We start from the raw sequence: 24,320 nt of genomic DNA, 5'->3' as shown, positions 1-24,320 counted from the left end.
TGGAAAAGTAACCATAAAGCCTACATGAGTACTAGCTATGGGAGCCAAGTAAGATTGAGGAAAGGGCCTCTGAGTTTTAGAAAGATGTCAAGCTTGCTTTAACTTCTGGGCAGAAATGTTTCCTAAATTGTCTAGGATGTATGGAGGTTTCATTTCATGCAGGAAGTAAGTTACTTTGAGTTTGTTTGGCATTTGAAAGCTTGACCAGTGGCTCTTCCCCACTATTATATTTTTGATCTACCACTTGAGGTAAAAGTCCAGCATTCTGATTTTGTTTACAAAGCAGGTCCTGTAGGCTAAGCTGTTGGGAGTCTGGGTCTCTTGTGTGCCCAGGGAAACTGTAGGTGAACATTCTGGCCTGTGTCTGCTGGGCATTGAGAGAAAAACTTTTTATTGCTTTTTGTTTCTTTGTTTTTTGCTAAAGTCTTGATCATGAGAACCTGGAAGTACACCACTACTATTAATACACCCACCACACTATTAATAGTACATTAAGATGTTTAACATATTTGGTTTAGAGTGACTTTAGCTGATGGGCTAATTACCTATTACCATGTTCTGTGGTGGGGCTTGGGGGGGGAGTGCATTTTGTGTGTAGTGGGGAGGAGGTTCTTCCTTTTTGTTTGAATGCACTATCTTTGTGGTGCCTATTTTACTCTTAATTTGCTGTAGGGAGCCTTTTCCACTTCAGATTCATGCCACCATTTGAAAAAGGCGTATGTTTTCTTTCCTGAGGAAGGAACAAGACCAACAGCTGATGCCAGGACAAGTCTCAAAAAGAGCTTTAAAACCCCTCTGGATTTGTATGACCAAAGCAGTGCAAACAAAKGGGGCTGTGATCCTCTCTCTTAATGTCAAATGCATATAGTGTCTGTTTTACAGACCGTACTTCATCCCCACAAAAACAGAAATGTTTCCCAAAGACCTTTTTGGCTGGTACTGCTGCAGCTTCACCAATAATGATTCTTGTGCTGAGTAACTTTTTGTTGCTATTTATCCTCTGTTATGCAGGGAACTTCTGCAGCCTGTAAAATGAGAACTGTGGATGTGCTGTAATCAGGAAGAAAATAATTTATTCATAATTTCTCTTGGGTATTTCTGCTGTACTTTAATATTCAGTTTCAAATATGCTGCTTATAGGAAACATCCTGGGTGGCATTTTAAGTGCCAAATCAAAACAGCTTGTAATTTGTTATATGTTATTTTCCTACAAAAAAAAAAAAATCCCCCACACCAATTTCAGCTTCTGTCTTTTCCCTAAAAGCAAATAATTAAGAACTTATCTAAATTCCTCAAAGATGTTATGTAAGAAGAGGAAGAGAGAAACTTTATGCGTTTTCTGATAGGTTAAGGAATAATAGAAGTATGTTAAGCAATATTGCTAATCTTTCATTTGAAAACTAGTAAGTGGGAATCACTGGTAGTACCAGATGTACCATGTTTTACCAAAGAAATAAATGTATAGGGGAGTGTTTTAGGAAAGTGAAAGATCCTGAGAGTAATCGATCCTCAGAAATTTTTAGAGAAATATTAGTTACACCATAGCATAAAAATTGCAAACATAGTTGCACGTGCACCTATTTATATGCATGTCAGTCAGATGGACCAAAGAAAAAGCTGATACCTGAACATACAGAATTATTGTCCACGTAATATTGCCAAACTGTAATCTCTGTCATCTTTTTAAACATGAAAAAGGTTGTCCTGCTGGGGTTGTAGCATGTTTTTCTATCTGTATTCACTCCTACTGTCGTTAGCACAAACGTTTCGTAGCTGTTACGGCTTGTATATGTGACTGAAACCTGAGAAGGGCCCTGGTTGTAGCTGGTGAATAGTGAGGAAGGGTTTGGCAGCTGGAATGATAAGCGGCACTTCTTGAAACTTATGGTATGAGAATGTGTACTGATGTCTTTATGGTGTARAGACTGACAGAATACTTTTACCTTTTGATCAGTGGGGAGAAGTAACATTGCTGATCTTCAGAAGAGCTGTTACTAATTAAATATAGTCCTTTTTGAATAAGAGCAATATTCGGTTGCAAGTCGCATTATGTTTAAAATGTGTCTTACTCAGTACCTGATAGTTTTCTGACAATCCTTGTCAGCAGTTCTCTRTCGGGTTTTAACACAAGGAGTTTGAAAACAGTTAATTCATGTAGTTAATCCCTCCTATTTTGGGACGTCGCTGAGTTTCATTCACGCTGTCTAACTTTTGTGATATGGTTAGTGTTAAGTAGCTATGAACTCAGTAACTAGTTCTGGGTGAATTTAGAAATACTTGCTTTTTCTATCAGAAAATATGCATCATTAAGGAGAAATCATTTTAATATCWTCTTAGGCTTCTAAGATTACTCAGTCAACCGCTTTCCCCAAATCAGTACAAACCCGCATTCCTTTTTCATCTCTCAGACTTTGGCAGTGCTTTAAAATCTAACCAGTCTTGGCTATGCCAGGTCCGGGCTGGAGGCAAATTCACTGTAAGATAGTGGTGGTCTGGCAGATGCCTTGCCTCTGTAAACTTCCTTTTCCCTGAGCCCCAGTTACATGTTGTTGATCATAGGAAAGGAAGAGCACTTGGGTGCCAAGCCTTTTGGACTGCTTGGCCAAAAATAACTTGAAATAAATGCAAACTATGGAATATTTGCACTGTTTTCTTGCAACTTTGGTCGTGTGAGTAACACACATTTTTTATTTGCTTTGTAACTTGGAAGAAAGCCAAGCTAACTAAAATTATAGCACACTTCAAGTGGTCTGTAAAAACATACCCTATATGAACAAGTTGATTAAAGTAGTTCGCTCTCAAGAAGGTATTAATGTACTGGATGTACTGGATGACCAGCAGACCCCTCCAGCTGGGGCAAGGGACACACTGTCTTTCTTTTAAGGAGACCCATAGCTGATGAGATAAAACTAGCGTCTCGCATGCTTCCTTAAAGTATTTTAGTATCCCTTCTTCAATATTAAGAAAAGAAACAGCGAAAAATCAGAGCAGTAGAATTGGTGGGTGCTTTTCTTTTTCTTTTAATGGCTGTATCTGCTGACAGTTTCAAAGTAAATGGTACTCTTCAGGGACTGTCATTTTCTTTTGGAGAAAGAAAGCAGTAAGCAACTTCTGTTAAAATCAATGAAAAAACCACCAGACTGCAAATAATAAACTAGTTTTTCAGAGTATGTTTTTTGGATAACTAATTTTTGAACTTGAGTTTATTTAATGCTGGAAACTTCAAATGCGGATGTATTACTGATGTATTGCCTCCCTTGCAAACCATTCTTTCTCCATTCTGCTTGACAGCCCCTTGACTTTGGTTTGCAATCTAATTACAGCACTGGTTTGCACCAGCAGGGATTATTGACTTTTAGAAATAAGTGTGTACATTTGATGTTGACTTTGAAACTTACTCAAAAAAAGTAAAATACTTGCTCAGTTTCTTGCTGTAGGTTCAGGTTATTACCCGTTAGCAAGTAGCAGTGGCGTCATATGCAAAGTAGGCTTGAAMTCCACTAGACAAATTGAAACTGTAAGGTAGTGCATGTTTTAATTACACTCATATGTTTATGGGACCAGTAAGCAGACCTGTTAGCTGGCTTTCAGTTGTTGGCCAGAGGCCTTGATATGAGAGAGRTCAAGTCCAGTAGCAGCAGGCACCAGAGCAGAGCCCTCTCTCCTGCACTGCACAACCCAAAGACTTTTCTGCCACATCTTGCTGCTTTTGGATGGGATGTGAAGAGCTCTAGGATTTAATGCTTCAGCTGAGGGCCTTGACTCATGTGACACTTCTGGAGGAATCCGCTTCAATTTTAGCTGGAGCAAGTACTACCTTAAGATGGTTAGTTACCTATTTCAAAGTCAGTAGCAGATTAGCCCAGTGCCTGGTCAAACCTATGCTAGTTCCTGTAAAGTGGACTAAAAGATGATTTCTCCTCAAAGAAATGACAGCCTTACAAGAGTATAAACTRTTGATGGTTACAAGTAGAATAGAAGGAAATGAGTCACTTTTGCCCTGTGGAGCAAGGCGGTGGTGGAGGTTGGTTGGTTTGTTTTTCTAACTGCTAGATGGGACAGAAAGAAGACAATGAACTGGTGAAGTGGATATTTAAGGGGGCATCTTATGGTGAAGTGGCTATTTAAGGGGACATCTTATCTAGCGCACAGGAATGTTAACTCCCRGTTAATCATGTCAGCTAGAAGTCTGTAAATAGGCTTAACCTGGCCTGATTGTAACTACACGTAAATAAATCTTCTTGAGATCTTGACTAGCCTTTAATGTCAAAAACTGTAACTGCAGCAGCAAAGTAGCTGGTAGTACACTAGTTAGTGTTGGCACAGTTTTGAATCTCGGGTCATGGAGTTCTAGAGTAGAGAGTTGTTTAACAAAATCCATCTACCTGTCCTGTGCTACACTGCTTATTCAGTCACCTACAATAAGAGTTTCCAACTTTGGAGATAGGCATAGTTTTACCTACCAAGTGATCTGCTGATCTTAAGTGCCACTTCAGACCAGCAGCTGTTTTTTTTTTTTTTTTTTTTTTTTTTTTTCCCTTAAGAAACAAGTTAATTTCATCAAATCTAATTCATTTATCCACATAACATACTGTGTTTTGACCACTGTTTTAGAAGGTAATTTATTTGTTAGAGCAACCCCCTCCCAGTTAGAGTTAGCACCCTGATTATAAACGGACAGGATACATTTTGATTGTGATATGTATTTCCTTGAACTATAGGCTAAGGACTAGTACAAATTCAGGCAGGTTTGCTACTTAATGAAACAATCTTATCAGATATGTGGAAAAGGTAAAAGCAAAAGTCAGTCAGGCTCTTTTTAGTCTCCCATTCTGTCTGTCCATAGTAGACTGTAGATTGCTTAAGTTTTAGACATTTCTACTTTTTTAAGAAAGGYGCTTTATTTTGATTCTTCTCCAGATCTCTATATCTGTAGATACATCCATAAAATAGTACATTGCTTAAAATTAAGAGCAGTGAAGTATTTGAATATTAAGTTGAAGTTGGATCTGCTAGAACATAGATCTCAAGGCCTTTCTATGCCTTTACAGTCAGATGAAGAGAGTCCTGATGATTTTGCATATGCTCATGGAGTTCTGTTTTGCTGTAACAGAAAACAACTAGGATACACGATGTTCTGTTCTAAGAAGTGGTGCCAGGACCTTCCTAAAGTGTCCTGGGGAAAAAAAGTCAGTGCTATCATCATGGACTCATGTCATGAAGTGCAGATGAACTCTGCATGTGTGTCCAGTCATCATCTGTCCATGTGGAAAATACAATTTCAGCATTTAAAAAAGCAGATAGATATCATAGATTTATGGATGTGTCAGAAGTTTGTTATTTTCAGGGGCCCGTTACAGGATGGAAATCCCGGATAGTTTTTTGGAATTAGAAACGAAAGTAGCTTTGCCCTCTTCAGAGTCCTAAGCAGAGCAGCAGGAAACKATTTGAAAGAAATGAAATGTCTGATTAGATCAATAAATTTGAGAGAGAAGAGTGAAATATGTCACATTTTCATGCAAATGTGAAAGCACAGTAAATATTCTAAAAGCGACTACTTCTCTTCTTTTTTGAGGGAAGAAGTTATCAAAAAATTTTCTAGTAATGAAACGTTTGTTTTGGGAAGACTTTAGTAAGCAGTCTGAATAGCTTGTATGTTCAAGCTTTTTCTTTGTATGCTCAACAAGGAAGCTTTGTGTAGCTCTGGGGAAACATTATCTTACAAGGACTAATGCCTCTGTTGTCCTAAACTGGCTTCTCGGGGGCATGTTACTTCAGTGTGCTAAACATTATATAYGTGAATCCCTAAAAGTTAAAGGCTCTAGATTTCTGTAGTTTCATTCTCTGAGGTGAATACGTGTACAGAGACARTGAGAGCACAGACAGGTAATACGCGTGTTGGTGTAACAGAAAGGGTGCTAGTCACGAACATCGAGTAAAAACCGGATGCCATGATAGCATGTAGTTATTTGATTGTAATTTGCTGTTTGATGCAATTGGTTTTTATCAATAGATCTCATGAAGCGTTACAGAAGAGGTCAGAACCATTTCTCCATTTTAGTCTGCAAGAACAAAGGCAGATTTAAAGCACTTAGCTTCTTCCTAATCATCTACTATTTGTCTCATAAACAGCTAACTTGCATGTCTCTGAAAGTCAATCTGTTCTCCAGTACAAAAAGGACAGTGAAAAGACATAATAAAAGCACACTTTGTTTCAGAATTCTCAGATTAAGTGGGATTCAGGAATCTTCCAGCAAAATAATATAATTTGGAGAAAGAAGTAGTAATCAGAAATCAATTTTTATGGTGGATTTAGAGGTGTTATTTAAGCGTAATCTGAGAGATGCTCCTCTTTGTCCACTATAGGGCACATCAAATGAAATTACTAGGTGACAAAATCAAAACAAACTGTTCTTTACACAGTACATTGTTGAACTGTGAAGCCTTTGCTGCAGGATTCTGTGAATACTAAAAATTTGCCTGAGTTCAAGAAACAGTGGGGTAATTTTGTAAAAGAAAACACTACTGGTAGTTGTGCAGACACCACATCTGGTTCTGGAAGATCCCTGACTTCCAGYCTCTGAAGACTTGCTGTATTCACAGGTAGTCTTTCTGTTTGCTCGTGCTGTCCCTAAACTTTGTTAGAGATAGGGTGATGGAGTAGATGAGCCTTCTGTACTCATTTAGCAATCATTCTTCTGTGACAGGGATATTCCGAGAATTGGAATAATTGTTGCCTGTCTTCTACTCAGAGACATCTGTTTCTGAGAGTTGAAGAACAACAACAACAAAGAACCAAAAGATAGATGCTGAAATTATTTCAGGATAGCATGGATAAAATTCCTAACAATCTTACATGAAAACACATTATTGTTAGCCAAATGCTCACTAAGTGAGCTGTAAACATAAGAAATGCTCTGTTTCATCCCTTTCTTGTGTTGCTATCCTGTTAGTGGCACCACAAGTCAGGGTGGGCCATCTGCATGCATACACTTCTTCCTTATCTGTAGAGTGCTGTGCTTACTCGGGGTGTTATCGGGGCACCACTGTCAGCGTGGGCTGTCTGCATGTGTATCTTTACATGGAGTCTTTTAGTCTAGAATTAATTGTGTCCAGGCCTCAGAAAAGATTCCAGAATAATATATATTATGTTTCCTATACCTCAATGTTTGTATGAATTAATAGCCATAACTTAATATTGCTATGGATTGAGTCGTGATTTAATACAGCTATGGGTTTCCTAAAGTCTTTATATCGGAATATCCACTGCTTCTTGAGCTGCGGATTAGAGAACTTGATATCGGAAGGAGGGTAGGCTTGTTAGGATCGAGCCCGGAGCTGGCTAGAAAGCATTTCTGGTAGCAAACTTCGAGGTTTAGGAAGGAAACATGAGACAAAAGAACAACTTAAAATTTTTCAGAAGTGTTTCACCCGAAATAGAGTTTTCAGAATTTACAAAATTTGCTCACAGGCAGCCAGTAAGGCAGAAATGAAAGTCGACAGGGAGCTGTCAAGCAGGCTGCGAGGGGAGCTCAGCTCCCTGCCCGCTCTGTCCCTCACCCGTCAGCCTGCCTGGAAGCGACCTGTCAAATCCTGCTCTCTGGCCGCTGAAGCAGCGAGTGAACTTATGTGGGGTTTTGTTTGTTTGTTTTTAAACACGGACAGTTTTTTATTTTCTGTTTTTAACAGGAAACTTCTCACCAGCTCTAGTTTACTAGACAGTTTGTAGTTCAGAGAGATTTGACATAGGTATTATTTGGGGAAATTATATTGAGAATTTAGGGAAAATTATTTTTATTTTTGCCATGTAATTTGGCTTAATTTCAAAATTTTTTCTTAGGCRCAGCAGCAAACTCCATAGATTATTTTGGATAGTTTAGGCTGAACTACCCAAATCATGGTTTAAATTAGAGCCTTTTTCTTCTGGATTAAAGTTATAGACACAATAAATATCRTGATCGATCTCATTTAGGGAAACTTGAAATAAAACATGAAATCAACAGAACTGATCTGGGAAACCTGTGGTTTTCCATGCCTGGCTCCAAAAAAAGCAAACAGATTGAAGGAAAGCAGAAGTAGATACTGGAGAACCAGTCCAGTCACATGCTTTCTTCTTCCCCTCTGGTTCAAAGCTTGTGGTCTTCTAAGTGTGTGGTTCTCAGTTGTCTMCCCCCCAGCCCCCTTCCTGCTTTAGATACGCACAGGAATTTCAGCTAGGGCTCTTTGATTTCATTGTGTCGCGGAGAAACGCCCTGTCGGCTGTGTCTTTCTGCTCTACTGTTTGTATTTGTGTAAGGTACCATAAACACTGAGAAACTGGCAAGGTTAGGTGACAGTGCCAAGCTGAAATATTTTCCCCTTAAGGCAGTAAGTCCCCAGTGGTGCGGTGGAAGGTGTCTCCTCCTCGTGACACCGGGCTGCGCGAAGGTTGGCGTGGTGTGAGCCACGTATGGGCAGTGCAGACGGGACTGATGCTCCGTTTGTGCTGCGGAAGTTGTCAGGCTTTTGAAGCAGTTTATCTAAGAACCTAGGAGAGGCAATACCCAMCCTGAGCCGTTATGACCATCCTCTCTCTCAGTTCATCTGGTACCCTCCACTGTATCTTACGGCAGTGATTCCTGAGTAKGTACTTTCTTTTCAGTAMCAAACTTAACATTTGTGTGTTTAACTTTCTCCTTTTGTCTTGTTCAAGACRTTCAGGAGAAGCCCTTGTTTTCTATATCCCTTTATTTTATCTTGTTCTCTTTTTGYCCATTTGCAAATAAATAGAGCCAATTATTCAGCGCCTCTATTGAGGAAAATACCCCCATGCCTCAAAATTGAATTCTTTCAATTTCTGCTACATCCTCTACTGACAGGAGATGATTGCAACAGAGCTCTAGCATTCAGTTTGATGTGGGGTTTTAATTGCACATCAGCCTTACATTCTTCCATTCATTCCCTTGTACATCTGAACATCTGCTTTCTTTTGCCTGTCATGATAGCATGAACATAGACGTTCTCTACAAGCCTGTGACAGCTCTTATCAAATCAGTGTAGATCTGATGAAATAGTAATGGGACTATAATTTGGTATCTCCATTATAAAGGCTTCTTGCTGAGGAACATTTGGATAAATAAAAAATACTATGTGTTTATGTGCTATTTATAGCATTGAAGGAGGTGCTGCCTAAGGGTTAAATTACTTAAAGGACATAAATAAAAATTTAAAGTTGTCTTTAATTTGTATCCCTCCACAGAAAGATTCATTATATACATACAGTTCTCATTGTAAAAGCTCATTTCCAAGCTGTTGTGTTTAACTCCAGTGTGAATGAAGGAAATCATTATAGGTACAGGTAGGCACATTTCATCTGTTGAGCATGAAGGGAAGTGTCTTATTTCTTTTCTGCAGATAAGTTTATGTGAATTGGAGAGCTAACTTAAAAAATTGGTCACTGTTCCATACAGTGTATATCATGGTTATGGAATTAAGCAAAAAGCTTAAGATCTGAGTGTCATGTATTTTATGAAATTTGCAAACACTGTTTGTRTCACGATCCACAGGCCAGATGATTATATAAATGCTTCAAGAGAGAAAATAAATTGTATATAAGAATGATGTTTACAATATACATTTTAAATGCTATGGTAAAGCTGTTAAAGGAAAATAACCTGTCTGCATTTTTTGGTTGTGGTGGTAGTACTTTTTGTGTTCATAAAGACAGTAATGACCAATTTACAATAACAAATTTTCACATCAGGAAGTTTGTTACATTGTAGCCTATATTTCCTAGAGAAAGTTCATGGGCTGCAGAAATAAATCTCTCTCAAAATAGCTTGCTCAGCACTGCATTTATTTWAAAAGAAAGTTATTTGGTCAGTCGTAGGCAAGATAAGTATGTATAAATGAGCAGAAATCATGAAAATATACACAACATTGTGTCTTCATCATATTTCTCTAGGGTCTGATTATCTTAATTGTTCTTCTTGAATGTTTCCATATTGAACCAATAAGTAAATAGTTTTTAACTTGCTGTCTGAAATAATACAACAGTGTTTTGCATTTCTAAACAGTTTATGCAATATAGAAAATACTATGAAATTTTTCTGAAGGCTGGAATATTATCTTCTATCTTAAAATATTCCACATTAGAACTATGAGTTGTTAAACTCTATCAAAGCGTCAGACTGGAATTTGAGTTGCCATCTTGTTGCTCGTGGGCAGAGGGAGGTTGGTATGTTTGTCCTGCAAAATTTTGGTAAACAGGAGATTTTTGAGGGGATAGAGGGATATTTCAGGCTGGAAGGGAGCTCAGGAGGTTTGTGGTGCAGCCCCTGCTCAAACTGGCTCAGTGCAATCAGACCTGGCTGGTCACGGCTGCGGCCAGTCAAGTCTGGAAAGCTCCTTGKGCTCCCTGCACGGAACCAAGGCTCCAGTGTGGTGGCTCTCGCCGACCTTGCTCCAGTTTGTCAACATCTACTCTGAACTAGGGGATCTTAGACCAGATGCAGCACCAAGATCTGGTTTGATGAGTGCTGCGTGTGGAGGATGCTCCCTTCCCTCCAGGGCCTGGCTGTGCTCCAGCTGGTACAGCCCCAGTGGGGCACTGGTGGCCATCCCTGCTGCCCGGGCACTGCTAGCTCCTGCACAGTTCGCCAGTCCCTAGGGCTTCCTGCAGAGCTGCCCCCTGGTCAGTCCCAGCCAGCATCACTGCCAGGTTATAGACTTTTTGTCCATGCTGAATTTCATAAAGGTCCTGTTGGCCAATTCCTCCAGCCTGTCTAGTTCTCTGTAAACCACAGCCCTGCCATCCAGGCTGGGCCCCCTCCAGTTTGATGTCACCTACAAAGCTGTTGAGTGTACTGAAAAACAGAATGATTGAGGTTGGAAGGGACCTTTGGAGATTGTCTAACCCACCCCCTTACTCAAGCACAGGGTTGCGTCCAGGTGGGTTTTGAATATCTCCAAAGAGGAGATTCCACAACCTCTCTGGGCAGCCTATTCCAGTGCTCTGATTGCATCACTTCCTCCAAATTACTGATAAAGTAGTTTTGTTTTTTCTTTTTTTTTAAGGTGATGAATTAATATTATATACTTTTAACCTCTGTGCAAGTGGTATTTAGCTGTTGAGAAACAGCCCAACCCTTTTGCTCCAATTTCAGACTATTAGGCTGAAGATGCTTTTCTGTGCTTAGAGATAATGATGTGGACTTAGCTGTTGATCCATGCAGCAACTGTGTATCAGATTAATCTGTGTAAATACTTCTCAGTGAATAGGCTCTCTGACTTCTCAAAGTGCAACTTTACCAGGGCCACAATAAGAGCAGAGTAGTTTCTTTTGACTCTGCCATCAGCATTTAACTGGACACTGAGGAAGTAACAGAAAGGAAGGATTAATTTGGTAGCAAGGGAAGAGGAGAAAATACAGCTGAGAATTAGTAGCAYGTGAATAAGGATTTGATATGGTATGGTCTAGTCTGGCCTCTTGTCAAGAGCTGATTCCTTGAGGGATGGGAAAAGTATTTATTTCCAGCGCCTAGCATTTTGGAAAGCTCGAAGTGCTAAGCACTTTGAATTCAGCATCAATGTCTAGCTTAGTAAGTCTCTCTAACTCATGTCTAATACAATATTTACAAATGGTTTATCTTGTATTTTTAACTTACTGCTACTAGTAAAGTAAAAATTCAAAAATAATTGCATTGAAAGAATGTTAAGATTGCAGTAGGAAAATGCGTCTGAAATTCTGCCCTTCAGTGCCTGCCTGCCTAGCACAATTAACACTTCTGTAGTTTTTCYGCTAGTAGGATTGCCAATTGCCAAATGCAGTGCAGTAGTGAAGCTGGGTTGTGGTATGAATGTAGGATCTTTCTAAGTTATAAGAACATGGGAAACTTCTGTGGTTGGTTTTGTTTTRTGTTGTTTGGAAAGAGGTCCTGGAGAGGTCCATCTACTTGGTCAGAACTAAACTTGCTAACATTTTCCATGTAATGGTGTGGTTTAAAGCCTGGTCCTTACTGACTTTGTCTATAAAAAGTAAAACTAAAAAGTTGCAAGTTCAAAATGTGAAAAAGAGAATAATAAAGTGAGGATACCATATCCTTTCAGATAGTTYAGGAGGGATCTTGCACTAGAATTGCAAGGAACTAGGTTTTCATTCATAGAGCCATCTCCAGTGCCTCCACCACCTGTGTCACTGTTTAGTTTTCCTGATCTGAGAGATGGCTAATCATAGTGGTGAAAGGAGATTTAAGTCTTACAGCCCTGAGTAAAGGAAAAATTATATAGAAGTACAGGACACAATTATGCCTCAATCGGTTGGGATAGAAGTGTTGGCCTGGTGCATGCCAGCAGGAGAGGTAAGTCCCTAATGTGACGTGTCGAGAGATGTCGCAGACTGTCCTGTCAACAAATTTGTGCATATGGAGACGTGCTGGAGCACCAGTAATTTTAGTCTACTGGTACACTGTTATTAACCTTTTATGTGAGATTGTATTAAAGCAAAAAAATATATAGGTTCTTTGAAGCTCACTGTTTTGTGTGTGTGTAACTTGAACCATGCTCTAAAACAGTGCCTTAAATCACCTTGATATTAGTCACTTCATCTGAATATGCTGTACTGCATAGCACTGGGCTTATTTTTTGTTTACATTACTCCTGCTGAGACTGGGAACTTCAGTAGCAGCACAGCTATGTAGTGCCAGATACTTAGCAAACGTGTAGGAGATAAAGTCCCTGCCATGAATAATTCATAATCTAATTAGAAGCAAAGCTTATCAAATAACTGTTTAAAGAACAGTAGGACAAAGAGGAGAACAAAAGCATGATTGTATCATGCAGTTGCAGGAGGCTGGTTGTTCATACTGTTTGTCCTGGGAGTTCTTGGAACCTGCAACAAGTCATAAGTAGACCAGGAAAAAAAAAGGGGGGGGRGGTTCCCTACTGAGTGGGATAAATCTGCATATGCCTCTGTTCTTAAGGATAGTATTTCCACAAATTGTTTTTATTTTTCTTTCATTCTTTCTTTTTTTTGACATTAGTCAAATAAACTCAAACTTATGCAGAATTAGAAGCAGTCTCTTAAGATCAAAGAGATAAACTACTTATTTGTACAATTCTTCAATACTTTTCTATTTTGAGCAAAAATACTTGAACTTCCCTTCTGATTATTGTCAATAGTGAATAAGGGTTTCTCCTGAGTTCTTGGGCACTTCCTTATGAGGTGATACGCTTTTTTTTCTAATGGATGTTCCAGTAATGCAAAACCACAAACAAATCTACATGACTGGATTTTTTAAAAGTTAGCTATTAATGACTCTTCTTAGAAAAATATCTGAGTATCCCTGGATTGTTTTTTATCTCTAATTGTTGTGGACAATCAAACTTGTAAAATCATAGATCTTTTCAAGAATCATCATCTAGCTTTTACACTAGTGATAAAGAAATAGTTTTTCTGTCTTTATRTTAGGGTGTCCACCCTGACTTTTTTGTCAAGTATTTGAAGATTTTGCTTTAGAAGACGAACAAGAACGTGGATGACAAGTTTTAGAATTCATATTTTTTCTCAAGTGCAGATCTTGGCAACAGTTGCTAAGTTGTAAGATAGGTGCCATATGAGATCCATTTCTTTATTCTTTAGAGTGCTCTTTTGTTTGTTTTTGGTTGACTTAAATGGTTCATCAAATGTTTCCATCTTGTAGATGTCCACAGATGTAAATGGGAATTGAAGCAATCTGAAAATAGAGCATCTTCAACATTAATGTCAGCTATGCTTAATTATGTACTGCTATACTTCAATACTGTATCTGCATTCTTTTAGACTAGTGTAATTACTGAGATGTGGAATTTGTTCCTCCACTAATAATTGAGAGTTGGAGGCAAAAACAACACGATAGCAACTTAATTGACCCTTTTAAGGCAAATAGTTTTAGGAAAAACTCTTAAACGGCCCAGAGAATGCATTCAAATCCCAGTTTACCTGGGGGGAGGGGAAGAAACAAGCAAGAACATCATCCAAATCCCTCAGCTTTTAAACAAAATARTTTTCCTTCATATCTGCTTTGCTTCCTGTACATTGGTGGAAAGAAAGCTGAAGTTGAGTGAATGAATCTAAAACTGAGCTAAAACTGACCTACTCACCCAGCTTTGGACTGTTCAAGGTCAGATAAAGGCTGGTGTGACAGATTTGGGTAGCGATACGGGCAAGAGTTTTGAACCGCACTTTTCCTTTCCATGGAAGGGATAGTTTCATTTGGTTGAAATTAGCTAGATCTCAGGCTTCAAAAAATGCAAGGACCATGGCCTTCGTAATTTGTGTGGGATTGTGTGTTGTGCGTGCCTTCCTGGTTTTGTTTAATCGGGAGAAGGTTCTTGACTAGGATGCTTCTGTGCTACACCAATTTTTTTTTTTTTTTTTTTTTCCTTATCTCAGTATGTTGCAATGGGCAGGTAAGAAGCAGACCTTAGTTGTCAGCCTGTACTGAATGATGTTGGTATCCAGAGCGTGGAAGTGAACTCTGGTCTTAGTTCAAGTTTCGCTGCCATATAACAGTACAGCTTATACTAGAATGACCTGTGCAATAATAAAATAATAAGATGCAACTCTGGCTTGTAACCTAACTGTAAAATATTGAGGTACCTTCAGGTTTTTCATTAATTTCATAACTTTAGAAATCCTTTACTGTTGGTAGAGAGAGATATACATGGTGAATAATAAAACATAGCTTTATCATCACTGAGTAGCCTGATATGTTGTAGAATAATTTTCAAATAAACTRACTCCTGTGAGTTTTTTTGATGCAGACATTTCAAAGCATCAAGACCGACATTCTTACTAATTTTTCTAATACAAAATAGTCTTATTTTTCCTGTGTGCTTGTGCATTAAATAAAATATGCAGTAGTAGAGGTAAGTATGGAAAATATCTAAATGCAAATTTTCCATTCTCTGTAATTACCCTTTAATTAGAATTCTTGTTATGTAATTAATGGAATGGTTTATTCCTTTGAAAATRTATAACAGAATGCAGCACCCTGCAAGGTCTGTCCCTGGTTAGAAATGGTACTCACAACAGCATGTAYTAAATATTAGTTGGAGAGTTTAATGCTGTACTAAAGATGCTTACAAGCCCCTGTGAGGAGTAGAAATTATTAGAATAGAAGCTTATCTGTAACTTAACACATGTGAGAATAATACTTAACATTTCTGTCAGGCTTTCCATTTGAGAATTTTTGAAGAGCTTTGCAATACAAATGATGAATTAATCATCATAATGGTCCTTGCTGTTTTCATTTTCTCTCTACTTCCTTTTCTTATCTGTAAACTTACTTAAATTTCTGGATTTAGGCGTGGGGGGGAAGGCGTGGGGAAGGGAGCAGAAATTGATTATTTTTGGGAYTCCTGAAGTACAACAGGAGTTTGCTCATCTGTCCTTTTAATGTAGAGCATTAAATATGGAACTAAATATAATATTTCATAATATGATATGTGTTTTTAATATTTGATGGAGAATACTGTAAATCAGTTTGGCTAACCTAGCTCTGTTGGCATTTTCAGAGTTCTAGGTATCTCTCCCCCAAACAGTATTAAATGTCCTATATTGTTGGTAGACGTTTCAAAAGTACTTAAGACTTGCGTTCTTAAAGTCCTTAATTCCTGTGACAGTGTGATGCACCTAAAAATAAATGACAAGCACTTAAATGCTCCTGAAATCTCCAGGTGCTTCTTAAAAGAAAGCTGTAACTGGGAATTTTTTTTTTTTTTTACTGTCTCATTAACTAATGCAAAAGGCTCCTTTGGAAGTTTCTTGGCTGCAATGAAAGACYCATGTCCCAAACTACTTACAGGAAATCTAACCTAAGTGTCTTCACAACGTGGTTGTCATCCATCTGCTAAGGTAAAAACAGCGACACTTTGGCTGTGACTGTTAAACATCAACAGCATTTAACTTGCTGCTTAACTCAGGATGGGGCCATTAGGAAGTGAGGTTATAAACACCAGGAATCTGTCAAGTTTCTGATTTGCAATAATTTCTTGCTGCTAGATAAGAGGTTTATATATATGAAAGTTTCATAGTGACAGAATTGGTTTTATGTATTTTACAAGAAAAACATTTTATTTTGATGCCAGTAGAAAAATGGAATATATTGTCACTTGTGTCCTCTTCTGTAAGACTCAAGGCAAAATTTAAGCAGTGTCCACTGAGATGAACCTTCTTAGGTTATTTGCGATTTTTGCAGCTTTTTTTCTGGAATAAAAAATACCAAATAAAAATGTAGACCTTAAAGTAAAATTCCACTGATTTTAAGTGCTTATTTTTAATTTAAAATGAAACTCTAGATACAGTTCTACCCACAGAAAACAAGGTCTGAATATAAACTAACACTATGGTTTGCTTATGTGGTTTTTCTAGTAAATCTTAGTCTCCTGATTCTTTGTTTTGTARAGAATCACTTAAAACCTAATGTTAGTAGCACTCTAGCATAACAGTAGGCATAAAATAGCTTAAGAAAGTACATGCCTGTTTAGACATGATTATGAACTAATTAGCAAAATAGTAACTATGGTAGAACACYCTACATCTTTCCCTAGCAAATTTGAGCAGGATAGAAAGATGCAAATACTGTTTTAAATTACTTTAAAAATCAGATTTTTTTTAAAGCAATCCAAATCTATTATTAGTAGYTGAAACATTCTATATGGAAAGACATTGAAATGTGATAGGACTCCAACAGCAGAGCTGCAAGGAAAGGTTGAAACAACACATTTAAAGTACTACCAAAATAGTGATAGCAACTAATGGCAGAAGTATCAAAACTCATGCTCTGAAACGAAGGAAATTGCCAAGTAATTTCACAATGTTACTGTGATTCCTAATCCTTGAAAAAAGTGCTATCTATTGAGATCTAGATAAAGTCAACCTATTACTTCTAAATGCAGATTATGCATTTAGAGGCATGTTAAATGTGGAGTCAAGAAACTCTGGGAATAAACTTTCATTCTTTAGAAATGCAACAGTATGCTGAATGCCACTATGAAGTGAAATATGAAACACAAGTGTAGCACTTCTGGTAACTTCCCCAAAAAACCCACCTGCTAAAAGTTACTCACTGTAAGAAACTGTAGATTCCATAAGAGCTTATGAAAAAGAGCTCTTTACATATGCAGYGTGATTTTATGAAAACCCCGCTGCTGAATCTAACCTCCTTTTCCTTTTCATCAAAATAAACACACGCATGTTTACGTGCTTTTGCTGCTATCGATTACAATAGCAGRTTCTCTTGTTTCTCAGAGGTGGGGTTGTATTTTAGCCCTTTCTGACTTCTTCATAAGTAAAAGTCAGTGCCTCACACTTTTCTGAAGATTAAAAGCAGTCTGCTAACTTGTGAGAGAGCCCTTGCTAGTTGAGCATTCAGATGCTGCTTCTGCRGGGCCTGCAGTAGGTCTCTGTTGGAGACAGACTTTGATAATGCAGCCACAGGACTTCCCAGTGAGGTGTCAGACTCTTCTGCAATTTTAGATTTGCTGAGCTCTATAATCTTGGCAAAGCTGGAAGAATTGAGAAATATGCAAATATAACCTGCCTGTTGCCCTCCTGGGGGAATACCAAGGGATTATTTGAAAGCAGTTGAGTGAAATCGTTTTATTAGATAGGCTGCAGAGGGGTTTGAGAGTATTTGGAGTCATCTGGTCAAGAGCTGTGGTACATTCTTCACCACTAGGAGCTTCYTCCTTTTAGCAAGACTGTGTTGATTTTGCTGAAACATGGATATTCTTGGTAAAGGTGGAACTTAACTCGGAAAACTCTTGTGATCAAAAGTATTTGTACAAGTAGTCAGCAAAGTGATCGAAAGGGCCTCACCGGCAAATTAAAACTAACTGGAGATGCTGATATGGGGAAGGCTCATGCCAACTCAATGGTGAAGATGCGAAGATATGTGGATAAATCCACATAACTGTTAAAATTAATTCCTAAACTTTCAGTGCTAGGAGTTTGGCTGAAGCAAAGGCTTAATTATCTCTGATTTGAGTCTATTCAAATTGTTGCTGTGTGTTTTAGAACTTTTTCATTATGTAGAAAATAAAGCTATTAACAACTAGCAAATTCATTTTAGTGGGAAATTTAGTACAGAACCATAAATCTGACAGAAACTAATACTCGTCATACAGCAATCTGACTGAGGGAGCTAGACAGGACAAAAATGATTCCTGAACAAAAAAAAAAAAAAAAAAAAAGTTTAATTTGCAGAAGTTTCTGCTCCCTCCCTGAAGTCACTTGATATGGGGACAGATGAGCACCAGATGTCTGGTGCAAGAGAAGGAGAATGCATGTGCTAGGAGAAAAGGAGGGAAAAAGGGTGGAACTGGCAATACTGGCTTGAACAGCTCTAATTTTGTTATGAAACTGACCACTTAATTACAACTTTGATCAAATCTTTGCAAACATGTGCTTTAATATCCCAAGCAGAACTTACAGGTTTGGCACATGACTGAAGGGTGGCATAAATCTTGTATAGTGTGCAAAATAGCTGGAAAATTAATTAGTAAATTTGAAAATCATTTAGCTTTATGCTGTGCCTATAGCCAGGGAATGCCACGTAGACATGAACTCTGTTACTTAATTTCCTGTTACCAGCTCTGTATTGAGGAAAAAAATGCCCAGTTCTTTAAGTCCTTTTAAGTCATTTCAAAATAAAGTCAAGCAAGGGACACTGCTCCTGCTTCTGCTGTATTAGTGCCACCTGTGGCTTACCAACATTTCCATACAACCTCTCACTCTTTCAGCTGAGATCTGACACCTGACTTACTTTCTAGATGAGAGTAGTGCTCATATGTTAACTTCTTGAATYGGTGAAGTTGGGCCTGTAAAGGTTCTAGAGTAAATCAAGGTCCCTGAAATTTCCTGCAGGATAGATACACATTTGTGCTCCTATAAATAGGAAAGAAATGCTTGTTCCCACAAGTGTATTCTAGAAGATCTGTTGTCGTTTATTATAGGCTGKCGTAATGCGGAGCCTTAATTGCTCAGTTACATAGAAGAATTATGTCAAAGGAAAGAGGAAGGAAGACAGTGCAGGATTACTATTATCAGCGTGCCCTAAAGCTGTTGCTTTTAAATTTAGGATTATAGCTGCTATTTAACAAAATTATCCTTGACACACATGGCCTTAAGGAGAGGACTGAAAGCATGGGCAGCGCAGCGTTGTCAGCTGATAGCCTGGAGCAGCATCTCTGAGAAGGTTTGMAATTGTCACTTGGTGTCTTGAAGATGACCCCTGGCATTCCTAGCCCTGCTCTGCCTCCTAGAAAGAACGAGCAGAGAGGCTGAGGCAACGTCATTCCTGCTGTTGTGTAAAGTCAGGCTCTTCCTGCTGACCCCTAAAGAAGGCTGCTCCTGAGCAGGCTTTAAAGGTAGTGTATGGTGAAACCCCTGCCCAAAAAGCATAGTTTTGGGCTATATCTAATTAATGACTGTTGGGGAAGTGCAAAGTGTCCTTGAGTTGAGATGGATTCAGTCCATCTGCTGCCGACTTCTGACATGAAGATCCTCTGTATCTGTGAATGTCTCTGTGATGCACCTTTCTGTAGAAAATGCGTTTTTGGTTGCTGTATATTCAGTTGTAAACGTTCTGGGATGTTTCCACAAAATGGCACCTGGAAGTAGCTGATGATGCACACAATAGCACTGATTGCCATAGAAGATGGTATCACAATAACTTCCAGGAAAAAAAAAAAAAGAGAGAGAGAGAGAAAAAGGAAAAAGTACAGTGTAGTCTTCATATTTTCTCCCAGATGTTTGTCTACTCCTTCTAGCTTCCTTCTTCTGTTATTAGCTGTATTGAACTTGAATAAGCTAGTTTTATGCATGACTCTGCCAGGCACTAAAGGTTATACTGTGAACTGTTTCTACTTCTGACCTCAAAAATTCCTGCTCTAGGAGAATAAACTTTTGACTTCTTAAAGCAATAATTATGTCTGTCAGTTTCAATGAAACATTTTAGGGAAAAAAATCTTACATGAATTAATATATAGCATGATTTTTTTTTTTTTTTGTAAAAACTAATTATTTTTTATTATTACTTCCTTATAAGCATGCAAATATCAGTCGAGGTAGACTTGACAGACACAGAATTCTTACAATAGCYGTATGGAACACAGTGCTACTGTTAGTTTTCTGTAAAATATTTCTTAGATCAAACGTATTCAACACATTTAATTAAGCATTGAATTAAATATGTTTAATATCAAATATATTCTCAAGTTAGTATTTGCTGTGGCTTCTTGCTAAATCAACATTAAAATCCTGCTTTCGTTTCCCTACAGATGATGAAACATGCCTGGGATAATTATAAGCGTTACGCTTGGGGATTAAATGAACTGAAACCCATATCTAAGCAAGGACATTCAAGCAATTTATTTGGTGAGTAGAGTGTATTTTTGTGCTTAGTGACGTTAACGTAAAACAGTAAATCATCTGAAAAGATTAAAGGTGATAAACGCATGTTCTTCGTAGCTTTTATGTTTTGGTGCGTCACCTCTGCCTGCAGAAAATATCAGTAAATTAAGGTGATACTCTCCACGACTCTTGAAGATTCCCTTCTGAATGAGGATAAATGAAGCATTTCATTGCTATATCATATAGAGTTAGTTGTGTTACATTAAATACTGCCCTGCCTTAAAACTTTTCCTATTGATGTGGAACTCATTGGCATCACACTCAATAAGCAGGAAGCAAGCAATAAGGGAAGAAAAACAAATCCTGTGTAAGGGACAAAAGTTGTTACTAGATATTCTCTACAGTCTTGAAGGCAGCTGAAGCTCTCTACAGCTCTCAGAAATCTGCTTTTCCCACTCCCTAAAAAAAAACTGTTGATGCAATTCAGTCAGGCTGTATTTACTAGGCCTTCTTTTTCATGAAAATAACTATTATTTACACCTCTAGGTGTTACAAGGGAGCTGCTTGAATAACACCCCAGTTATTCTAAAGTCATAACTTTAGAATGAATTTGGAGCTGAAAGTTCCAATATGAGAGGGACACAGCAGAAATCCCGTGTAATGAGGCAAGACTTTTTTTAACATACAARTGGGACGGAGCTCAGGATAAACAGCAGCAGCATTCAGAGGCATCATGAGAAAACAGTCCGATGAGCTGTCATCATCTTCAGTTTTGCAGAAAAATGAACAATCAAACTGTTTGACAGCAATCTTTGTATTCAAACAACTTCTGTTTTCTAAACAGAAAGCTGAAAAATGAACTAATTTTCATAGCCATGACAAAATCAATACATTTATTTTGGTTTTAACAGGAGCTTGCGTATTTAAATCTTTGGAAAAGATAGCTTGAAGCAGGAACAGTTTCAGAAACAGCCTAAATGGAACATTTATCCAATCCTCAACTATATTTGTAAGTTGYTAAGACTGCAGTTGTGATTACAAAAATATATGGGTCATATGTGATGTTGCTGCATTACTTTGTCTATCTAAGGTGACACCCAGAATTAGATAATTACTGTACRATTAGTTATTGGACTTTAAATACGAGAAACCAAAGAACTTCAGATGAACTTCAAAGTTGGTGTTGAGTGAAACTTTAATTTCTTGTGGAGAACCAAATTTTTAAAAACATCTTCATTCAGATGATTATAGTTGTGAGATTTAATATTAGATTTGAAAAATTTTCAAATTGGAAAAACTGTTTCAGCCCAGTTTGATTTGTTTTCTTGAAGGGCAACAAAAAGGTACATCATGTCTTGAAAATTAAAATACTTAATCGAGTTCTCATTGGAATCAGAAGTGATATAAAAATTTAAGAGTTTTGAATTCTTCATGATATTGAGTGAATTTGCAGAAAAAATGATAGATATATTGACCTGTGAAATTCTTCAGCATGAGTTCTGTGGATATTGCATGAGAATAGATCACTGCAGGCATTCTTCAATGTGAAACAGAAAAAATACTGAATTTGAAAATAAAACTGCAGTTAAAGAAAAATAGCCAGAAGCAGTCAAACTGCAGATCACTTCCTCATCACAATCATGTAGTATAAGATCTTATTGCTGAGAAGATTTCTTTAGAAGCATCTTCCCTCTCATTGATCTTGATGGCAAATCAAAATAAATAGTGGTTCTTTCTGTTGCATTGTCTTGCAGTATATCAAAGAGTAGCATATCTGCAAGCAACTCTGTCTCATAAGCTACCCTTTCCTGAATCAATAATATTTTTAAAGAAACAAATCYTTGTTTCTGTAAGTGTCCTCAAATCACTAGATCTCATCTGTACCTTCATGTYTGAATTCATCAAATGCCTCCTCTCTTAGTCTTTCATAAAACAATAATCAGTTGAATTGGTTTTGCTTTTTTTTGTCTTTTAATATAGAAGGAGGAAAAAAGTTTCGTTATGCTCTTTGGCTTTTTTTAGTTTCTTTTGTTTTAAAGCCTAGATTGCCATTGATTGGTTGACTGCTTTTAAGGTAATTCAGAAATAAAKTAATTGAGAATAGCTTACCTCCAGCTCTGAGTCCGGTGAATTTCCAGTTAACCTTCAGAAGTCAAGTAAGACCTTCAGTGCCCTGTCAGCTGTTATAACTATCCCCAGTTTGCCATGGTTGTCTTTTCTTCCTGCTTCTGGATCTCATTTTTTTTCAAAAATACAAGTGTTTGGTTGTCTTAATAGCGGTAAGACAGAGCATAYTTCATTAGCTAGCTATTTAATTTTGAATACTTCCCTTTCTATGAATTCACTGGTGCAATTAAACTTTGAATATGCTAGGAGCATCTGTTGTGGGATACAGACTTCAAATAGCTTGCTGTGGGGAATAGCAGGTCCTAAAGCTGTGCTTCACTGGTGCTTAATGTTGTGTAGGTTACAGACAGCATAGCTCTCCTGATATGGAAGGGGAGAGCAGCTCCCCTGCTGCTGTCAAATGAAACATCTTTTAAGCTTAATTTTAGATGTGTAAATGCTTCAGTCGTAGCTGGAATAATATGGCATTTTGTAGATGGATTACCRTGTCTTGTGTGTCTGAAGTCTCTGAAACACACAAAAAAGGACAAGCTAAGTGTAATTAAGCATAGATGTGACTTAGTTAGGCAATACCRTCATGAACTTGACATAGCTTTTAATATGATGTGATGCTATAGTCAGGCCGCAGGAGAGGAACAGTGCCAGGAAAAAATGGGATGATGGCAGCAGAAAACTGGGCAGAAGCCCAGGTGGTTCTGATCAGGGGGGAGGAAAAGCATCCAGCTGTAGCTCTTGTACAAATTCAGAGCTTTGTAGATCTTTTTTGTGGCTGAGGATTTTTTGATGGACTTCCTAATGAGATTTTATTTGTCCTAATCCTAGGCCTCAAAAGAGATTTTTGAAAACAGGGACTTAAGGACTTGGCTTGGTTTGAACTTGTTGATATGCTGTGAGCAGCCTGTGTGGACAGTGGAGGGTGTGTTTGATAAGCACARGGAGATCTTAAGCTGGCAGACTGTAGGCATATTCTTATTATGAGCTGCTTCTCACATGCACACACTCAAAATAATTATTAGGGAAAAAGTTAAACTTATGGTAAACAGAAATGTGTTTGTTTCAGGATGAAGCCAAAGCTTCATGCTTGCCTTTGACCATTTCAAAGACTTTTCAGCATATACGTGGAAAGTTTTGATTTCTTTTTATTTGCCATTCTAGCTTGTTGTCTCAGCAAGTAACTAACGTTACTGTGGGGGTTTTTTTAACAGTTTACACTAACTACAAAGAACTCGATTACAAAAACGCCTACTTRGTGCTGTTAATCTTTTATATGTTAGCTTTTTAAATTCAGATGGTTTTTAAATTCAAATGGTTGCTAACAATGTTTGCCAAAGTACAGCTATATCGATTTACTCTCCTGGTGTGGAAGAAAGTTAGAGTGGCAAAAGCCCTATTAAAAAGCAAACAAACTTCCCTCTCCCCTCAAAGTACTCCCAGAACCCGGGATCTCTTCCTCCCCGAGCTTCCTGTACTAATCGTAAAACTACTGAGCATTGCTGCACTAGTAGAGAAGTTTTTCTAGAAATGCCTTCTCCACTTCAGTGAGTGTTAGTGAAGGTTTTTTGTTTTTTGTTTTTTTTTTCTTTTAATCATCTGTAACTGTGTTTCCTGTGTAGCATTGCAGGAAGTAACTGTAACTTGTGGGCGCAGTCTAACTAGTCTCATTGCTAGTGAAAAAGGGCCTTTTCTTGATGGAAATGGGAGGCATTTAATACACAGTCAAAATCTGCAAAACCAAAATACTATAGATCCTATTCCTTCCAATCTGAACTGATTTTGTAATTTCTTCTTCAGATTGAGGTATATGAAGATTTTTTGAAGC

At 37.9% G+C, this 24,320-nt stretch overlaps 1 protein-coding gene across 1 annotated transcript in view; it reads left to right on the top strand.

The window, feature by feature from the left end:
- MAN1A1 (mannosidase alpha class 1A member 1) overlaps positions 1–24,320 on the top strand; it is a 164,039-nt gene that overhangs the window by 31,925 nt on the left and 107,794 nt on the right. Inside the window, exon 3 of the mRNA XM_085318760.1 lies at positions 20,302–20,398. Within this exon, the coding sequence (XP_085174886.1) occupies positions 20,302–20,398 (97 nt within the window). The remainder of the gene's footprint in view (positions 1–20,301; positions 20,399–24,320) is intronic.

The sequence above is a fragment of the Rhea americana genome, unplaced genomic scaffold, assembly GCF_003343005.1.
Source record: "Rhea americana isolate MKP2758 unplaced genomic scaffold, rheAme1 scaffold_117, whole genome shotgun sequence".
NCBI lineage: Eukaryota > Metazoa > Chordata > Aves > Rheiformes > Rheidae > Rhea > Rhea americana.
Note: the sequence above shows the minus strand (reverse complement) of the source record. Positions and strands in the feature narration are given on the sequence as shown.